This window comes from Chondrus crispus, genomic scaffold, assembly GCF_000350225.1.
Source record: "Chondrus crispus Stackhouse genomic scaffold, scaffold_79, whole genome shotgun sequence".
NCBI classification, from domain to species: Eukaryota; Rhodophyta; class Florideophyceae; order Gigartinales; family Gigartinaceae; genus Chondrus; species Chondrus crispus.
The window spans coordinates 172,400-191,757 of record NW_005178719.1 but is presented as its reverse complement, the minus strand read 5'-3'; the positions used below and the strand labels follow the sequence as shown (position 1 = coordinate 191,757).

The following is a 19,358-nucleotide window of genomic DNA, read 5'->3' as shown; positions in this document are numbered from 1 at the left end:
TACAAACGGAAGCCCAAGGTTTCCCAAATTATTCCATTCGGCCAACTCGGCACAATTCCTATCCACGCACCCAAACAAAAACTCCACGCCCGTGCTCTACAATTGCGATACTCATACGGAATATCTGAGCAACTCGTACGTGTACAAGACATATACACTGGATCTTATCACACCGTTCGTGCAGCGGACTTCGTGCCCTACCACCGCACAATGGATCCCACAGCCATCCCGCCCCACGCCTTCCGCGTCATAAGCCACACTATCCCCACGAACATTACCCACTCCACCCCACGGTGGGGGCGGTCACCGCCTGCCAGCCTTGGCGCAGCCCTGCTATACCCCGACGCGGCTCTCCGGGCAAAACCTCACGATACCGAACTCCAAACCTTACAAAATGAAAAGGTCTTCACATGGATCCCCTCCCACAAAATCCCCACTTCCACACCCCTTGTCCCTCTCAAAATCACTTACCGATACAAAAGAGCCCCAAACTCCAACACAAAATACAAAGCTAGATGCACGATCGGAGGGGATCGCATGAAACCGGGCGTACATTATGACCCGAACGAGACAACTACGTTTATGGCTGACCTCACAACAGTCCGTTCAATCCTCGCAATCGCCGTCGCCAAAAACTGGCCCATCCGGCACTTCGACATCACTGCAGCATACCTTCACGAAAAATACCCTACAAAGCATCAAGTCTTCATCCGCCAAATGCCCCGATTCGACGGCACTCTCACCCACCCAGACCACACAGCCCTGTTTCAAAGCAACCGGTACGGTTCCCCTCCCGCCGCCCACATCTACTTCACCGCCCTTGCCAAACACCTTACAGCTCACGGTTACTACCAGTCCTCGATAGACCCCTGCCTCTTCACGAAGTCTACAGGTGAGGCCAACCTCAGTGTTTCTATCTCCATGGACGACTTTCTCGTCACTGCTCCAACCACAAAATCGATTCAAAAGCTCTTTCATGTCCTCTCCCTCACATACAGTATCAAAGACCTTGGGTTCCTCGCCACATACCTCCAATGGCACATAACCCGGACCGAAGACGGTGCTATCCACATATCCCAAGGGCATGCGGCTCGACCAATATTGCACAAAACCAATATGCAAAACCGCAATCCCAAACCCTCTCCCTCACCGCCTAAAATCAACGTCGACGCTGATGCCTCCACCCCGCGCCTACCCACCAACCGCAGCACAGCCTACCGCCAGATCTTAGGCGACCTCTGTTACCTCGCCGACAGCACTAGGTTTGACATCCACCCAACTGTGAACCGCCTCGCCTCATACATGAACTCCCCCACGACGCGCACTGGCACCAACTCAAATGGCTTCTACGCTATATCCACGCAACCATCGACCACGGAATCACTTACATAGTCTCACCTACTGTAGAACTAACTTCGTAGGCCGACGCCGACTTCGCCAACGCCAAAGACAAACGGTCCGTCTCCGGAATTGTCCATACAATCAACTCCTCACCAATTTCTTGGACATCAGCACGCCAGCCCACCGTGGCCCTTTCTACATGCGAAGCTGAGTACCTGGCCGCAACATGCGCGAACCAACAGACCAACTGGCTACGTCGCCTCCTCCACGACCTACACGCCCCCCCCCACAACAACCAACTGCACTCCACATCGACAACCAGGCCGCCATCTGCGTCGCCCTGAAATCAGCCCCAACCAAACGCCGTAAGCATATCGACCTACGACACCACTACCTTCACGACCATATAGCCAAAAAGATCATCAACCTCACCACATTCCCTCCTCTGCCAACCTTTCAGACCTGTTTACCAAACCCGTCTGTCGCCTGCGCTTCCAGGAACTGATATCCCTCCTCAACGTCACAGAACCACCATCTCTCTCCTCCTCGCCTCGCAGTTTCCCCCGGGACTGACAGATCGCACATTCCTCGACACTACTCGACGGGTCGTCGTCCACAGATCGCACATATGTCACCGCATTACAGCGCATGTATTTCAGTGTAAATACGACCAGAATAGTACGACGACGTAAAGGTATAGAGACATGGGTCTCCCGTTCCAACAGAGCGCTCACAATCAGTAAGCGTCCATCTCGCTAGTCGTATAGACAACGCGATCGTGAAATAACTGCCCGTGCGCTCCATATGCCATCTTATTCTCCCTATGTCATTCTGTAGCCTATACTATTTCCCGGGCGACACTAATTTAACCACCTTACTAAATCCTGTTCACGGTGTAGATGTCGGAATTACTTCCACCAAAGTGCAATAGGCGGCCCGAAAACTTAGAACATAACCCCATTGCCGAATATGTGAACGTGGTGGCCCGTGACCGGCAGTTTTCAGAATAATTCACCCCTCCAAACAGTTAATCTACCCGGGAACTGGTATTCCAGTACACCCTTCCAAGCGTCGTGGCCCCAAAAGTTTATTCCAATTCACCTACTACCACGCCATCACTAAATATCTCAAGTGGACGTCGTCGAGGTAACAATGCTCACAGCAGCTCGGGTAATATGTCCGCCCGACGAGCATGTCTATTCTCGTATAAACGCCTACGTCGGAAAAGTCGCTCCGGTGCTACCCTTCTGGCAGGGTCAAGTTCGGACATGTAAGCCCCTCTTTAGATGTTTGATCCAACGGCCTCATCACAAGGCCACAGCCGGCTCTCGAAATGAAACCATTTATTTAAAGACGCCTCAGCGTCCTAAGTACTAAGTCCATTTGGACTATTACTGTTGTGGCAAGGGAGTACGTCTACATGCTACAATGCAATCACTGTGAACACTGTGAACACATTTGTCCACATATTTGTCCTGTTATCTATGATGATATTCGTCGCCTCTTGAGAGGCATTCTTCCATCCGAGGATTCTACGACTCGATGTGCTTTCTCGATACTTACGAACTGCCTTAGCACTTCGATCGTGCGTTTTCGCAAACGATACGACCAAACCTTCGCACTCATGCCGGCCTGGAGTCTTATTTTGCCCTCCTCGTATGCTGTACTACCGAGCACCTCTCTCAATACTTCACGCAGACTGGGAAATTCACCCTTGTAATACCTGATGCCACTGTCCCGTCCTGCAGCGTCCTTCTCATGAAGAATCGGCAATAGCCCCTTGTCAGGGACCGGTATCTTTCGAACTCTTCGAATGCAGAGCTGGATCGATATGGGGCTTAGTGTAGTGCAATAAGCGGCTGCACAGGGGGGTGAAAAGAAATGGAAATGATGGGGTATGACAAGCAAAAGTGGAAATCATTTCACTTTATTATTTTAATTATTAATTTTAATTAGTTGCATATTAGTTATTTAACATTAGATTAGATCTAGGATCTAGCGCCGAGAGCTACTGTAGTGGCTCCGGCGGGGCGATATATATACCTTAGCCCTCTGACCATCAAGTCAGTAAAGGTAACCCGAGTTGCCAGAGTTGAATATCGCCTTGGTCGAAGTCCGTCTTTCCCAAGACGCTCCCTTTTACCACAGATTGCGTTATCCTTTGCGCTCGGGGGTTCCCTTTCCTTTCCCTTTATTTCACCTATCCTTTTCTATTTCTATCTCTATTTCTATTCCTTTATCTTTTGTTGGTTCGACAGTGCCTGATTGCGATCCGCATTGTGTAGACTTGAGTCATCGGGCTCTTGTGTTGGTTCTTTTGTTTGTTGTTGGTGCCATCGGCTTTGGTTGCGACCGGACCGGTGTAGGTGTCTTTGCCATCGGGCGACACGTGGGTGTAGCGCTGCTACTTGTTTACGTTCACCGACGGAGACTGTTGCAACGACGTTTCCCTCGAAGGTCCTGTTGTGTATACAGGACGGTGTTGGTTCCATCGGATACCGGTTGCGACCGTTCCGGTGTCGGTACCTTGCCATCGGGTAGTACGGAGGTGTAGCGCTGCTACGTGTTGCTAATTCCCGTCGGGCTGCGTTGCGACCCCCCGTCGAAGACCTTATCAAGGGTATAAGGTGTAACAGGCGCTTCGCGAGCATTGGATTTACGACCCATCGGGCCCGGCTTCCTAATTACCGCCCCGAACTCGCCGAGCAACTGCCTGTACAAGACTCTACCACCATCCGTCCCGGGGCGGGCCTCTTCCTTTTGCCCCCCCTGTCAGGGACTTGAGCCACTGTGGGCCGCAAACCCACTTAAAGGGAAAGGGAGAATCGGACACTCCGTAGGGCTGTGCCGTCGGCAACTCTTGTTGGTTGTTGTTTTTTGGTTGTGTTGTCGCTGGACCGTTGGACCCTGGTTCTGGCCTGACAGGCACATTGCACTACACTTAGACCTCTCTCTGACAAGTCGGTAGGACTTGCAGGATGAGACCGGTACAATTGAAGGTTCCTTGGATCTGCTCGGGCCCTCAGGTCCCGTCGTAGAAGCGTAGCACGTTTCTTCAGTCTTCGAGCCAGTCCTCCCAGACGAACGCGGGCTCGCTGCTGCCAATTCGGAAGCTTAGCGATCTTCGAACAGTGCCGTGGCAGGCGACCACCGACGACAAATTCCGATGGATGCATTTTCTGTGGTTCCTTTTGGATGCATCCTAGAGCGTATTCTGCAACACGGTAATCGAGCTCGTTGAGTGCTTCAACGAGTTTCCTGCATCCATGACCCGGAGTGCCGGATGTAGGAACGAGATGCATGGCATAGTCTGCCAATGGATAAACATATGTGCGACAGATGTTGATAAGCTGGAAGCTCGAGAACGACTTGCGGTGGAAGCCGGCTGCACGCAGAAGATTAATCCGTTTGCAAGCCGAACGTACTCGTTCAACGCTTTTCTGGACACTAACAGTGTCATGTTGAAGTGTCACACCCAGGTATGTAGCGGCGGCAGTCACTTCGATGTGAAATCCAGAGAGCTCGTACAAACTTTCTGCAATACTGTTGTCTGGTTCCAAGACATGACACTTCGGTATGCTCCAAGTCATCCCTTGCTCTGATGCCCATGCCGTGGACCAGTCAAGTAGAACTTGCAGCCGCGCGGGCGAGGTTGCTTGAAGCTTGACGTCATCTGCAAACACTCCAACATCACCGTCAATCGCTGCATCAGTGGTTTGCCGGAATTTAATTGAGTCCTCAATGGAAGCAAGAAAAGTATCCATGTACAAGTTGTAAAGCTCTGGACTGTACGAGCAGCCTTGTAGGATTCCTCTAGTGATAGTGGCGGTAGGTCTGGATGGATCATTTTTAGTGCAGATCGTCATCGGCTGAAGCTGAAGCGCAATCTGGTCTGCAGTTTGTTTCAAGAGGCAAGTGCGGACATGCTGCATGAGTAGATCTCTAGGTACTGACCTTTATGCGTATTTCAAGTCTAGTACGGCAGTGTAGCGGAGCTCAGCTTTAAGGTTGGCACCATTCCGGACAATGGCAGTCTCAGTTCCTGTACGCTCCTGGAATCCAAGTTGAGCTCCATGAAACTTGTATTCTTTTCTGATCGAAGCACCGATCGCCTTTGAGATCATTTGAAGTGCATGAGAAAGCAAGGAAATGGGGCGGTAGTTTGCCGGGATCGACTTTCTTCCTTTCTTGTACAGTGGGACAACGACCGCCGTGGTCCAATCACTGAGTAGGTGTTGCTGCTGACTGCATTTCACCCAAAAGGATACCAGCACTTTGGAGAACTCTATCCGGGCGAGTTTGAACGCCTCGGAGAACAGCTCGTCAGTTCCAGTTTCCTTGTGGCGTGGTGCTCGCCTGATAGCTTGTGCGACTCGGCTGCGACGCTCCCGAGCCTCGGCAAATGCCACAATACCTGGTTTATATCCTGTGCCAGTTGGCGTAGCCAGATGTCTAGTGAACTCTACGTCGTCAAGCACGGAATCAACCGAGGCGTTTGTCGAACCGGCGTCCGTGTGAGATTTTCTTAGGATCGACTTGATGCGCTTCTGAGCATCTCGAGGAGTTGAGCTGGCCATACACTGCGCTGTTGTTTGAGCGAACCGCTTATTGGCACAGCGCACTGTTCGCCTGATACGCTTGTCAAGCTTGCTATACTGGTTCCAGTCAGCAGGTGAAGCAGTTGCTTTGGCACGGCGATATTTCTTGCTTGGTTCACGCTTCAAGTACTCTAGGTATTCATCCCAGAAATATTTGAAGTGCCTGGGACGGGGCTTACGGGCGCGCTCCCATGGAGCCAGAACAGTGTTCTTGAGCTGCGAGTACATGCTCTCAAGATCCGCTGTGGTACGACAAGCTTTTATCTGCTAGACGAAACATGGTAGCTTCTGCTTGTAAAGCGATTTCGCAGCCTGGGTATACGCTGGGTTCTCTCTTTGTCTTTGTGGAATCGCAGGCACGATCAACCTGGGCTCTGCTCTAGCATCTCATGTGCAACTCACTGGCTCATGATCACTTACGCCATTGCATTCGCCGTGCATCACGGCGGCTTCACTCGAATCAAGAGAACGCGTCAGGATGAGGTCCACTGTACTCGAGCCACGATGGCCTGAGAATGTCGGTTCTGAAGGGGCATGAATGACCCAGCGATTTCTCTTTGCCCAAGCTACGAGCCATCAGCCATGGCTGTCAGAAGTTCTATCCCAGGTGCGATGACGGGCATTGAAGTCACCCATAATGACTGCCTTGCCACGGCAAGTTTAGTGTGCAGTATTCATGCACTACAAAAAGATCTCTTTCGGCACCACAGGTGCCAAGTATAACGAGACGACTTGAGTTTGCGCGACCGACAGTGCTAGAAGCTGGTACTTTTCTGTGGCCACTTTCCACAACAGTGAATATCGCATGAGAGGATGGATTGTGGTGCAATGCGCCTGGCACGCAGCGGGAAAGGTCGAAGACCTTCATGGCCCGAAAACAAACAAACGAACGAAACAACCAAAGCCACCGGCGGCGCAATGCCACGGAGTGTTCGGAGCTCCCTTTCCCTTTATGCCGGCTTGCGGCCCGCGGTAGCTCGAATCCCAAGAGGGGGGGCAAAGGAAGAAAAGCCCGGCCCGGGATTATAGGTGTGGTAGAGACTTAAAAATGAAAATGCTTGACGAGTGCGGGGGTTTCTAGGCAAACCGAACCCGCTGGATTGTAAATCTAATGCTCGTGGAGCGCCTTGATACCTTATACCCTTGATAAGGTCTACGACAGGGACGTCGCACCGTATCCCGTCGGGAAAGAAGAAAACGTAGCAGCGCTACACCGTCGTACTGCCCGATGGCAAAGTACCAACACCGGATCGGTAGCAGCCAGATTCCGATGGAACCAACGCTATCTTATATAGGAAATAAGATCTTCGTCGAAGGCGTCGTCGCAACAGCCTCCGACGGAACAGAAACAATAGCAGAGCTATACCTTCGTACTGCCCGATGGCAAAGTGCCGACACCGGATCGGTCGCAACCAGATTCCGATGGAACCCCCTCTGGGAAAAGCACCACTGGTGCACCAACACAGAAGCCCGATGGCTAATGACGTCACGGTGTGGATCGCAATCCTACAAGGTGGGACCAACTCAAGATTAAGGGAAATTAGGATAGGTAAATAAAGGAAAAAGGAAGGGGACCCCCGAGCGCTGAAGGATGCCGTAGGCTTAGGTAAAAGGGAGCGTCTTGGTAGAGACGGACTTCGACCAAGGCGACATTCAACTCCGGCAACCTCGGGTTAACTTTACTGACTTGGTGGCCAGTGGGCTAAGGTATATATCGCCCAGCCGGAGCCACTACAGTAGCTCGCGGCGCTAGATCGTAGATCTAATCTAGTGTCAGCCAAATTAACACTGACTAATTAACTAAATAAAATTAATAATTAAAATAAAAACTGTGCAAATATTCACACGTGGGTCCCCCAATCTCGGACTACAGGATTCACATTCCAACTTAGTTTCTTTTTCTTTCACCCCCTTATGCAACCCCTTACTGCACTACATGGATCTTGAGTGCCTCTCCGCCTTGGCCACGCCAGCCACGGTGGGACGGTGTGACTGACACTGATTCATCGAAGAGGTTCGTTTGCAGGATATCCTGAGGCCGAAGCCACGTCTCGCATACACCTAGAATGTGAACAGCTTAACTGAGGATATCGAAAAGCCTGTCGGTTCCGACGGACGCTGACCCTCCCGTCGTTTTCCTAGCGCGCGCGCCACACACATTCACTGATCACCAACGATCAACTACTCCACGTTTTCCTTTCTTTCTGTTTGTCTTTTTTTATTATTTTTGTTTTTTGTCTTGTGACCTAGAGAACGCGCGCCGCCGCACAGACGCCTACTAGTTGGTGATTCACGATGAAGAGGCATGGCGCGGCGCAGACCAACAAGAGTCACAATCTTACGATTATGACGGTATCATAGCACGCGCTGTTCCGTACGCCAACAAGCCACAAAAATGGAGATTCGAAATTTTATCCGTGTCCCTGAACAAGCGGGAAGCGTTGTGACATGGAGAGGAAAACCGTTTGAAGGAAATGGCAGAGGTCGGTGCGTGGATCGACTAACAAGAGAGAGAAGAGTAGGGGAGAATAAGAGAAGGAAAATGAGACGTGTGCTGCATGGATGAGGACGAAAAATGGGAGCACCAAAGAAGAGGAGGAAAAGACAGTGTTACTTCAGGAGGAGGATTTCAGGATGTAAGCTGCAAGCCAGAGGAGGGTTTGGAAACGATGGAAGAAGTGGGAAGATATCGTCTGCAACCAACCTATTCTCAGACTGAGACGTAGTCAAAACTCCGTCGGTTACGGCTGGCGCCGACGCGTGCGACTTTTGTTCATGCACGCGAGCTACCCATTCACTAACTTATTGAGAGCAATTATTTGCCTTTCGTCTCCTGTTCCGGTTCTGTTTTGTTGTACACCATTCGATTTCTTTTTTTGTGTGTGTAACGTTGGCTATGCGACCGCGTTTTGCGGACGCTGCTCAACAAGACTACGAGACCATGCAAGAGAAGGAAGCAGGAGGGAAAGAATTTGCGCTCGCTAGGAGAAAGAGACAAGACGGAGCGCGAATGTGAGTCGACGCGACCGCAATTACCGTCCCGAGTGCCCAATCAAAGAATACTGCAAACGCACTAGGAACACCTATCAATGACCTGAAACGTGTTCCAGCGGCATATAGCTCCTAAGCAGGACGTGTCCGAACTCTTCGGAAGCGTGGAGATTCGGTACTGTGGGGGAAATTGAGAATACAGACTGGACCAGAGCATGTGTTCGAGGCGGACCCGAGGTCACAGGCGAAGAGATCAAAAATTACCTGCGACATGTGTTGAGACTTAGTAGCTGGTTCCCGGAGAAGCCCACAACCCCTCGTCTGAGAGGACGAGATCACCCGCTGTCATGGTCATGTGCCGCTTCACCAGATCATATGTGCGGAGTAATAGAATTGCGGAACCTGCCAGGGCGTACGTGTTCTAGAAAGGATCGCGAAGGAGCTTCCCCAATGTGTTCAGTGACACAAATGAATCGCAGCTGGATTTAAAAGGGACTTTGATGCGAAAGCTCAGACTTAGGCGACACGACGAATGTTACAGGGGTACTAGCGCGGGCTCGACGCCAATCGTGGTCGAAGATCAAACAGCACCTCAGACACCTGGAAGGAGAGAGAAAAGGGGAGAATGACCCGGGTTTATGACAAAGAGGAATGTACAGTTCACGAGTCCACACGCAGGGAGCTTCCCGAAGGAAGAGAAAGATCGTGAGAGGCGGAAAAGAAAAAAGTTGAACTACCCAGCTATGCACCCGACAAGAGGGAGAGATTTCAAGATGGAGTGATTTCAAGAGGTCGGAGAAGGCATGAGAAAGCGGGAAGGGCGGATACCTCCAATGATTTAGGGAATGTCGACATTTGACATTGTCGAGTGTTACGCATCGGCGAGGGAACGTCCCGCTCCGAGGATTGACCAACGACTGTTCCGTCTCGCGAAGGGCCGCTCGACGAGTTTTCGGAGAAATACCCTCAAGGGAAACGCAATTGCCTTCGTGACTAAATTTCACGCTACTGGAACACCTAAGCCGGACTTGTCCGAAAATGCGAATCAGTTTAGATGCTCTAGATGGGCCAGCCCTCCCTCGATGGTGGATCCAAACGAGGAACGGACTAACTAAACTTGAGAAGGAGGGGGACCCCAGCGAAGCTCTAAATTATGCATGCAGTCTCGCTTGTCGCCTTTCGGCGAGCAAGACAGAAGAAAAGGAGTTTGAGGATATCAAAAGAAGGGGAATATGGAACTTAAAGAGAAGGAAAAACTTTGAAAGTAATGGAGAGGACAGTGGCCCAACGAGAACCTGAGATATCTCCGCAACACAGGCGCGTATCACTCCGATCTAGAAATGAGACACAGGAACTCTCCGACCCACGTACGTGAGCAACGGCTCTGAGGTAAGTGAAAAAACGGGAGGCCTGTTCTACAGCTCTTAGAATTACCCTAAACCAAGTGGCTCAGTGCAAGGGTTACGGGGGAGTCTCGGCGTGTCGGTCCATTATGCGAAAAGTGTGCGGAGACGGACGTGAGTGTAGAGACGAGTATACGTTTCTGATTATTGTCACATGGTGACTACAGGGGGAAATTAAAGGGGAAAACAAGACGATTGGACGAAAGCAGAAAATCCCTGCCCGCTAACAAACTTAACTTTGGCGTGGTGAAGGGATATTCTCCAACGGAATTCAGAAGGTACGGCCCGAGCAACTCGAATATTTGCAAACGGAGGAAGTGCGGGTTGAGATTTTTGTAGGTCGGCGCGTCAACCAGCACATATCATTTCACAACTTCTCAGGCATTTCCTACCCGCTCGATGGAGATTGAAGACAGCCGCCGGCGACAGTACGCCCGAACAGGGAACAAAGGACCGCGGAGGTAAGTGCGCGGTGTTAGGGGGGACCCGGATCGCGCGTGACAGAAGCTCAGATAGGAGATTTCGCAGACGATGAGTTACACAGGATGGAGAGGCCTCAAGGACTACTGGTTAATTTGAGGACACGCGCCGATGTGGCTCGAACTTGAGGAAATGGGGAGAGGTAATCAGGACCACTCCCCAGTAATGGAATGGAGGGAAGGTCTGTCCTGTAGGCCGCCGAACGACGTGGACAGGACGTGGCTACACGTGAAGGCAATGATGGGGTCGGTTGCGATGACCGGTGGACGGACGGGACGGGGAGCTTTGACGATTAGTCGGGATGCGTGTCCGGAGATGGAGATCGTACAGAGGGAGCCACAGGGTTGCTCGCAAGGCAAGGGGAGGACAGGAGAGAAAGGCCTAGAGGATAGGTCTACTTCAAGAGGACCGGCACTCCGTAGAGGACAGTGTTGGAGAGAGGTATATCGACGGACAGTGGAATGAGGATTGAATCCCGGATGGAAAGCCGGATCAGACATACTGATAAGGTGCCGTAGGCGGGGCACCAAAGGAAGACCCCGGGACGCGCAGGGCTTACCTGGTAAGCACACGTCGTCGGAGTTTGGAACAGGGACTTTGTCCACTTGCGGATCGGGCGGATTCGACTCGTGGTTGGGAAGGAGGGTCAATTGAGGATATACCGAGAGGGTTTTCGTCTTGCCCTTGCTTACACACACCGCGAGGGAATCGCGAAAAGGTAAGCGAATGAAACAGAAGAGACGGCACGAGATGACCGTCGGTCGAAGACATGATACACGAGGAAAGTGCGAGTTAGGAGAACGAGGCAATTTTAAGTTGATGTTGCGTAGCGCAAGGGCGCTCAGAATGGGGATATATAGTGCAATATGGGGGTCTACAGGGGGGTGAAACGAAAGGAAATTAATTGGATATGAAAAATAGTCAGGGATGGGGACACACGTGTGAATAATTGCATAGTTTTAATTTGTAATTATTTTATTTTATTTAGTTAATTAGTTACCATTTGTGGGAGAACGGGTACCGGCCGGTGTCGGTAAACGTAACGACCCGGAGGGAGATCCCGTAGGGGTGATCAGACGATACTGGAAACGCAGGGGATTAGGGGATTTAGAATTCAGCTTGTACACGGGGTGCACGTACCGCCACGGGTGACAGGTGGCGGCGGAATGGCCACGTGTACCGCCGTACGTATAACGTCCCGATCGGGTACAGTAGACTAGTAGGTCCTACTGTAGGGGCGTAGAAATTAGTGTAATGGGAGTGTCAGCCGGGGGAGTCCCAGCTAGCACACGTGGTGCGCGCTCTTCCTGCGAGTACAGGTGGCAGGAGTACCGCCACGTGTGCCGCTGTACAGGTCACTCCCCGGTGGATTACAGTAGAGGTACTCCACTGTAGTGATCCAAAGTAGAAGTGGATCACTACAGTACTGCCGGCCGCCGGAGGTCGACGTACTTAGGGGCGGGGGCAGTACGCTCCCAGAGTAGAAGGGGGTAGCGACCCCCTGGGCGAGAACTTAGGAGAAAGAGGCAGATCGTCCCGTACGGGTTATTCTTGAGGGCCGGAAGCACACGCTCCCCCGTTTGGTCGTTCCACCGCTTGGTGGAAGCGTATGCCCATTGAGCCCTATCCCCTCCGAGGTCGCAATTCCACTCGTCCGTTTACCGGAGTCATAACCGCCGCCCTCAAAGAGAGGTTGGTGGTGTTGTAATATTACCGCTGCCGTGGACACCCCCTCCGTGACGGGGTAAAAACCGAACTGGAAGGATCCATATTATTACAACTGGTCTCCCGACCTAGAAAATCTATTTCTAGGATTCTTTTATTGATCTCCGAATCGGACGACTGGGATTGGAAGGGATCGAGAATCACCGCCTCGTTTCAAGATGAGTGGACGAGAAGACGCGAGATCGCAGGGGGGCTTCCCCCGAGACGGAAGGGATGACGAGTCAGTAAATCGGTCCCAGCTGGGCGAACCAAGTCGCACGGACGGCTCGACAGAGAACGTGGGCTCCGTTAGAAGCGCCGAGGCACGAGCGGCGCATGTGGAGCGCTTGGCCCGCGCAAGGACGCGATCGCAGACCAGAGCGGCATTACCACTGACGCCGGCGGAGGGGCCCCTCGAAGGCCGACAACGCGGAGAGAGCGAGCCGACCCCCGCCATAATCGGCGACGAACGTCCAAATAGGATGACGATCCACGGAGACGCCTTAGAGGCCCACCCGGACCTAGGGGACCTGACCCAGCGGGGGGCCCTAAACACGTGGTTGACGGCCGAGCTGGACAAGCGAATCCCGGCTGCCGTGGAGGCGCAATTGACAAGCACGCTCCGAAAGATCGTTGAGGATCACAGCCGGACCCTCGTCAGGAGCGCCGTGGACGACGTAGTCGGACGCGGCCCCTTTTGGGACACGATCACGTCAACCGTGGGGGACGTTACCCGGGCAGAGGTGCGCGCTCGAGCGCCGCCGGCGGAGCGACTGCCGTTGGCGGCAACGGACGTATTACCGCCGTCGCTGATGCTTGGGAACGCGCGGCCGCAATACCCTCATATGGGACCTGAGACCCCGTGGGATGGAGAAGAGCGCGATGGCCGACTTCAAGCCCGAGAGATGGGACAGCCACCCGCGTTTCCGCCCGGGGCCGGTCGCGTAGTGCTGCCGACGCAGAAGTACCGGAGAAAGACCAAGAGCAAGGGATACGAGACCGACGGATCGGAAGCTAGTGATGCCACGAGGGACGAAACAGACTCCTCTGGGGACGATTTCGAAGTAGACGTGAGGCATGTGCGTCGGATTCGCCCCCTAAACGACCTCTTTAAAAAGGTCATGGATTACCGCCGGTATCGGCTGCACAACCGTTCGGGACGATACAACGCCAAAGTTGCCAGCACGGTTTCGAGGCCCGGGAAGCGGATGACTCTTCAGATGAAGGGCGTGACCTTCAGTGGAGACGACCCGATTGCGGTGCTAAATTTCCTCTCCAGGTTTACGGCGGCGTGCAATCAGAACGGCGTGCATGAGGGAGCGGCCCTCTGGTGCTTCCAGTTCTTCATGACTGGCACGGCCCTGGCAGAGGTGCAGACCCGTATCGTGGGGGAGTCTGGTGTAGCCGACGCCCGTAGGGACGAACTGTTGTCGTCCTATCCGGAGGTCGTCAATTACCTCCTCAGGAGATACGCGACGAATGAAGTCATCGCAGAAGCCTACGCCGAGGTAACGAACTTTATACAGAGTTCGGGGATGTCCGAGACGGAGTATGGCGACCGTCTCTGGAGAAAAGCCCTCCGCTGTGGAAATGTCTTTTCCGATAATCGGCTCAAGTCGCTCTTCGCAGAGGGCCTCCTCCCGGCAATTCGTACGCAGGTGCGTCACCACCTCACGACGCATCCCCGCATAGCTTTTACGGAGCTAACGCAGTACGCCGAGGGCATGGGGACGGCCTACCGGGGCGGAAGGAATTACCCGGCAACCGCAGGGAGCCGGGACCGCTCGGGCCACCGGACAGGAAGCCAGCAGCGTAGCCTGCTCCTCTCAGAAGAATCGTCCGAACCGGGTCCCCTCGAGGAAGTGGATGTTTTCTCGGAGCGCCCGCTCGCGATGGCCGTCGAGACGGCCGCGTTCCCCTCGCCCCCAGGGACACGCACGACGTACTTCACAGCCTCTCCGGGTTCGACGGCACCAGACGGTGGGAGCAGTATGTGGCCCAAGCCAAATACACCCCCTCGGGGAGGAGACGCCCGGCGTTGGGAGCCGCCTCAGCAGGACGCGAGCAGCGGAACGCCCTGCCGCCTCTGCCTTTCGCGGGAGAGACCCTGCTGTCATGGGATGTCGCCGGACGTCCGAGCTCGGATTTTAGCCCAACGGGAGACAAACTTCCAACAGAGACGCACCCAGAGGAATTACAGCCCTGGGGGACGGGCTCGTAGCTCACCAAGGGCGAATTCGTCACCGAGTTTCCGGACAACCCCCTTTCCGGGGGCCCCGCAGGGGACCCAGAATATCGAACCGGGCGCGTATTCCGGCGGCGCCCACGGAAGGAGACCCGGAAACGACAGGGAGGCAGCGTAGAGGCTTCTGTCTCCCTTAAACCGAGCCTCGTCCGGAGGGGAGCACCCTCGACCCGAAGGACACACCGGCACCGGCAGAAGGGAAAGCCTCGTGGTAATAATGTAGCAAGAGACCCGGTTTGCGTCCTGAGAAAGGAGAACTATAAATTAGACCTGTCAGTCGGATGCCGACCGACGGTTATGTTTCCTATCAGGGGTGTCCTAGACACTGGAGCCGGCCCTAACATTATCCACGAGCGCGTCCTTCCCCCGAATTGGAGAGAGAACGCGGCGAGAAATCCGACCCCACGGGTAACGGACGCTTCGAAGAATGCAATGGCTCTTAGCGGGGTGGTGGTGCTACACGTCCGAATTGGAGATATGACCACGAGGACGCATTTTTTAGTGGCGAGCAACCTAGCGGTGAGCGCCATTTTGGGGACGGAGTTTATCGATCGCCATGTGAGGGGCATCTTGCCAAAAGAGAGGCCAGTTGTTTTCCGCAATGGAGGAAGTGTGACCCTGCTGGGGAGCGTCCCGGGGCCCGAAGGGAATCGGAAAACTATGGGGAACCTGCCGACACGGACGAGATCCAACAAGGTGCGGGTGGCTAAGCTGATTGTGCTGCCACCGATGTCACAAGCGCCGGTATTGGTAAACACCGAGACAAGAGGCCTGGTGTTCCTCCAGTGTCACCCGAAAACGGTTAAGAAGAACCTCAGCCTGATGGCGAACGGGGTAATGGAGCCCACAGGGCTCCCGTTTTGGGTCCGCATGAGCAATTTCCGTGATCGGCCGGTACGGATTCCGAAGGGAGCTGTCATGGGGCTCGCATTACCGGCTCCCCAAGCGGTGCTGACGATAACGTCCGAACAGGCTCAAGAGCTGGGCCTCGACCCCTTTGGTGGTCCGCCCTCGCCGGGACGGGAAGAAGGAAAAGTTGGTGAGGAGCGAAGTAGTCGACCGGATCACTGGACGGAGCAGCTAGAGATAGGCGCCGAATACCAGACCCATAGGACCCGAATTGTGGACCTGTTACGGGAGTTCGAAGACATGTGGTCCGGGCGATTGGGGACCATAGCGAGCGCCAAGCATCGGATAGACCTCGAGGATGGCGCCCGGCCTGTTTATCAGCCCCCTTATCGGGCGGGGCATCGAGCCAGAGCCGTCGAGAAGACCGAGATTGAGCGGATGTTAAAAGAGGGGGTCATTGAGCCATCCAGCTCAGAATGGGCTAGCCCCGTAGTCCTGGTGCCAAAGAAAGACGGCACCCTACGCTTTTGTGTGGACTACCGGCGCCTCAATGCGTTGACCCGTCGGGACTCCTACCCCATTCCGCGGATGGACGAATGCATTGACTCCCTTGGGGACGCCACCATCTTCTCCACCCTCGACTGCAACAGCGGGTACTGGCAAGTCGAGGTGGATGAAGCTGACAAGGATAAGACGACGTTCACGTCCCATATGGGGTTGTACCGATTCATCCGGATGCCGTTTGGTCTCAAGAACGCCCCAGCGACTTCCCAAAGGGCGGTGGACATTATCCTGTCACGGGTTGGATGGCAATACGCGTTGGTGTATCTCGACGACGTTATCGTATACTCCAAGACCTTACAGGAGCACTTCACCCACATGAGGACGATCTTGGGGATGTTAAAAGATGCGGGAGTGTCCCTCAAACTCCCCAAGTGCCATTTCTTTCAACCTCGGTGGACTATCTGGGTCACGTTATTCGACCTGGAAAGTTGGAGGTGAGCTCACGAACGTGCGAAGCAATCCGGCAGGCCGAGGCGGCGACAACCCAGACGGGAATCCGTTCCTTTATCGGTCTCTGTAACGTATTCCGGCGCTTTGTGCCAAACTTTGCACGCATTGCAACCCCCTTGAATCGCAAACTCGAGAAAGGACAGCCCGCAAAATTCGGCGACCTCACGGACGAAGAACACGAGGCGTTCGAGGAGCTGAAACGTCGTCTCACGTCACCTCCAATCCTAGCACTGCCCAAGCAGAAAGGGGGCTACAAATTGGACACAGACGCATGTGACCATCAGGTGGGATGCACTCTCCTGCAGGACCAAGAGGGTCCTGTTTACGTCCCAATTAGGTATTGGAGTCGAGCCCTGACGAAGCAGGAGCGCGACTACACTACGACGGAAAAGGAATGTTTGGCCATTGTTTGGGCTATTCTCCTCCTGCGGCCGTACCTGGAGGGACAAAGATTTACCGTTCGAACGGACCACGATTCCCTGAGGTGGGTCCTGAACCTAGCCGATGCCAAGGGACGACTAGCCCGCTGTCGCCTCCGGTTATCGGAATACGACTTCATAGTCGAACACCGTGCCGGGATTAAACACCAGGCAGCCGACGCTCTCTGGCGGCTGGAGACGACCGGATTGGATACTTCGACCCTGAGGGATGAAATACCTTGCTACGTGGTAGACGAAGACGTACAAGGAGATCCACTGTCCTCCGAGGGCGTGACACCTCGTTATCCCGGCAACCCGGACGTGATGATTCTTGCGCATGATGATGCCGAGATATTGCCCGTGATGCAAGACGACCTAATTAGGGAGCAGAAGACAGACTCGTATTGTAAGGCCATGATGGAAGAGGTCGGGAAATCGGGAACGCAGTTCGAGGTCAATCAACACGGCCTCCTGTGCCGGCGTGCACCCTTGGATGGGAGTATACAGATCGTGGTCCCGGCGTCCCTGAGGGCGAGAATCTCCTTCTTGAGTCATTACCCGAGATTACAGGGACACCCCGGCACGAGCAAGATGTACGAGACAATGAGGCGTCTGTACTACTGGCCTCATATGGCTTCGGACGTCCAACAGACGGTCGCCGACTGCCGGTCGTGCGCCCGCGTGAGAGGAACGCAATACAGCCAGCAGAAGAAGCTAACGTTGTTCCCCGCCGCCGGGCCGCTAGAATTCGTCGCCATGGACCTGTATGGACCCTTGCCAAAAACCCCACACGGGAACCGCCACAAATTGGTCATCACGGACCGCTTTACTAAGCTGTGCCGCGCTATACCCCTTCGGACGACTCAAGCTCAGCAGGTTGCCCAGACCTTCCTTGACGCGTGGGTGTACCCGTATGGCATGCCGGATACACTACTGACCGACAACGGACCCCAGTTCACAGCTAAATTCTTCGAAGCTGTATGCGGCCCTCTCGGAATTCGGCACGTGCTCACGACGGCCTATCATCCGCAAACTAACGGTCAGGCCGAGAGGTTCAACCGGACGTTGGCGACCCGATTGAGGCATTACGTCTCCGAACACCAACGGGACTGGGACGATTACGTACAACCCCTGACGTACGCGTACAATATGCAAGTCCACAAGTCTACGAGTACGACCCCCTTTGACCTCATCTTGACACGGCACCCACCAGGGATATCGGTCCAAGCTCCTTCTAGCGCCATACCGTCCCCAAATGGGAGTGAACCGACATCGGCACAAATGAAGCCAATCACCCTACAGCGGGTGCGGAAGATTCTCTCCCGCGCGGGTACCAAGTTGACACACGCCCAAGCACAGTACAAGAGAAATTTCGACAAGGCCGTAAGGACGTTACCCTCCTTCGAGGTCGGACAGGAGGTCTTTCTCGACAGACCCCCGGATTTTTCTGCGACGCCGCTCGAGAATGAGGACGGCCACCGGAAACTCCTTCCTAAAACGACAGGTCCCTATAGGGTCATAAAGGCGCCAGTGGGCGGAGACACGGTCACGATTGAGCGCAACGGTCTCTTGGATGCAGTATCCATAAACCGTGTGACAAAGGTGCCGCAACCCTCCGTCCCGAAGGCCCCCTCGTCCGTAAGGTCGACGCCCATGGCGATACCCCCGGCAAGCGGAACCACACCACCCGAAAGGGCCTCCGTATCACGGACCACCCCGACGGTCTCCATCGACCCGGACAGCGAGGTCCCCGTCCATCAGGACCCCGCTGAGGCCGAAGCGGATACAGAGCACGCCATAGACCGCATCGTCGCCCATGGCGAGGCGGACGACGGCTCCCTACTTTATCACGTCCGATGGTTCGGCTATAGCCCCAAAGAGGACACCTGGGAGCGAGCGGATAACCTCCCAGAGAACTTCATCCGCCGATACCGAGCTAGACACTGACCGAGACGGTCAGTCCAAGAAGAGGGGTAAGGCTTCCGAATTTTTAAAGTGAGATTCGGAACTGTGCAGGAGCCCAAATAGGCCAGCCAACCCGCTTGGGATATACCTGTAAACCCTGTCGGGAGAACGGCGAAAGACCGACAAGACGGACAATTAGGGCCGAGAAAGACCCGTCCGGGATTGCATGTCCCCACGGCCGGAGCCCTCAGGGAAAACCCAATCGAGACCACGTTAGGAAGGTCCCCATGACGAGAGCAGACCCCTCTGGGAAAACTAATTGAGACGCGGTCGGGACGGCGCCGAAGACTAGAGCAGCAAAAGGGGAAAGGATGCGAGCAAGCTGACGCAGCGGTCATCCCAGGGAGGG

The 19,358-nt window shown here is 54.2% G+C and overlaps 1 protein-coding gene across 1 annotated transcript; it reads left to right on the top strand.

Moving 5' to 3' along the window:
- The first annotated feature begins 16,417 nt into the window (after positions 1-16,417).
- Positions 16,418-18,991, top strand: CHC_T00007572001 (hypothetical protein). The gene is made up of 2 exons (XM_005711229.1): positions 16,418-17,290; positions 17,396-18,991. The coding sequence occupies exons 1-2, from the start codon at positions 16,418-16,420 to the stop codon at positions 18,989-18,991; spliced, it is 2,469 nt and encodes an 822-aa protein (XP_005711286.1).
- Positions 18,992-19,358: the final 367 nt, after the last annotated feature.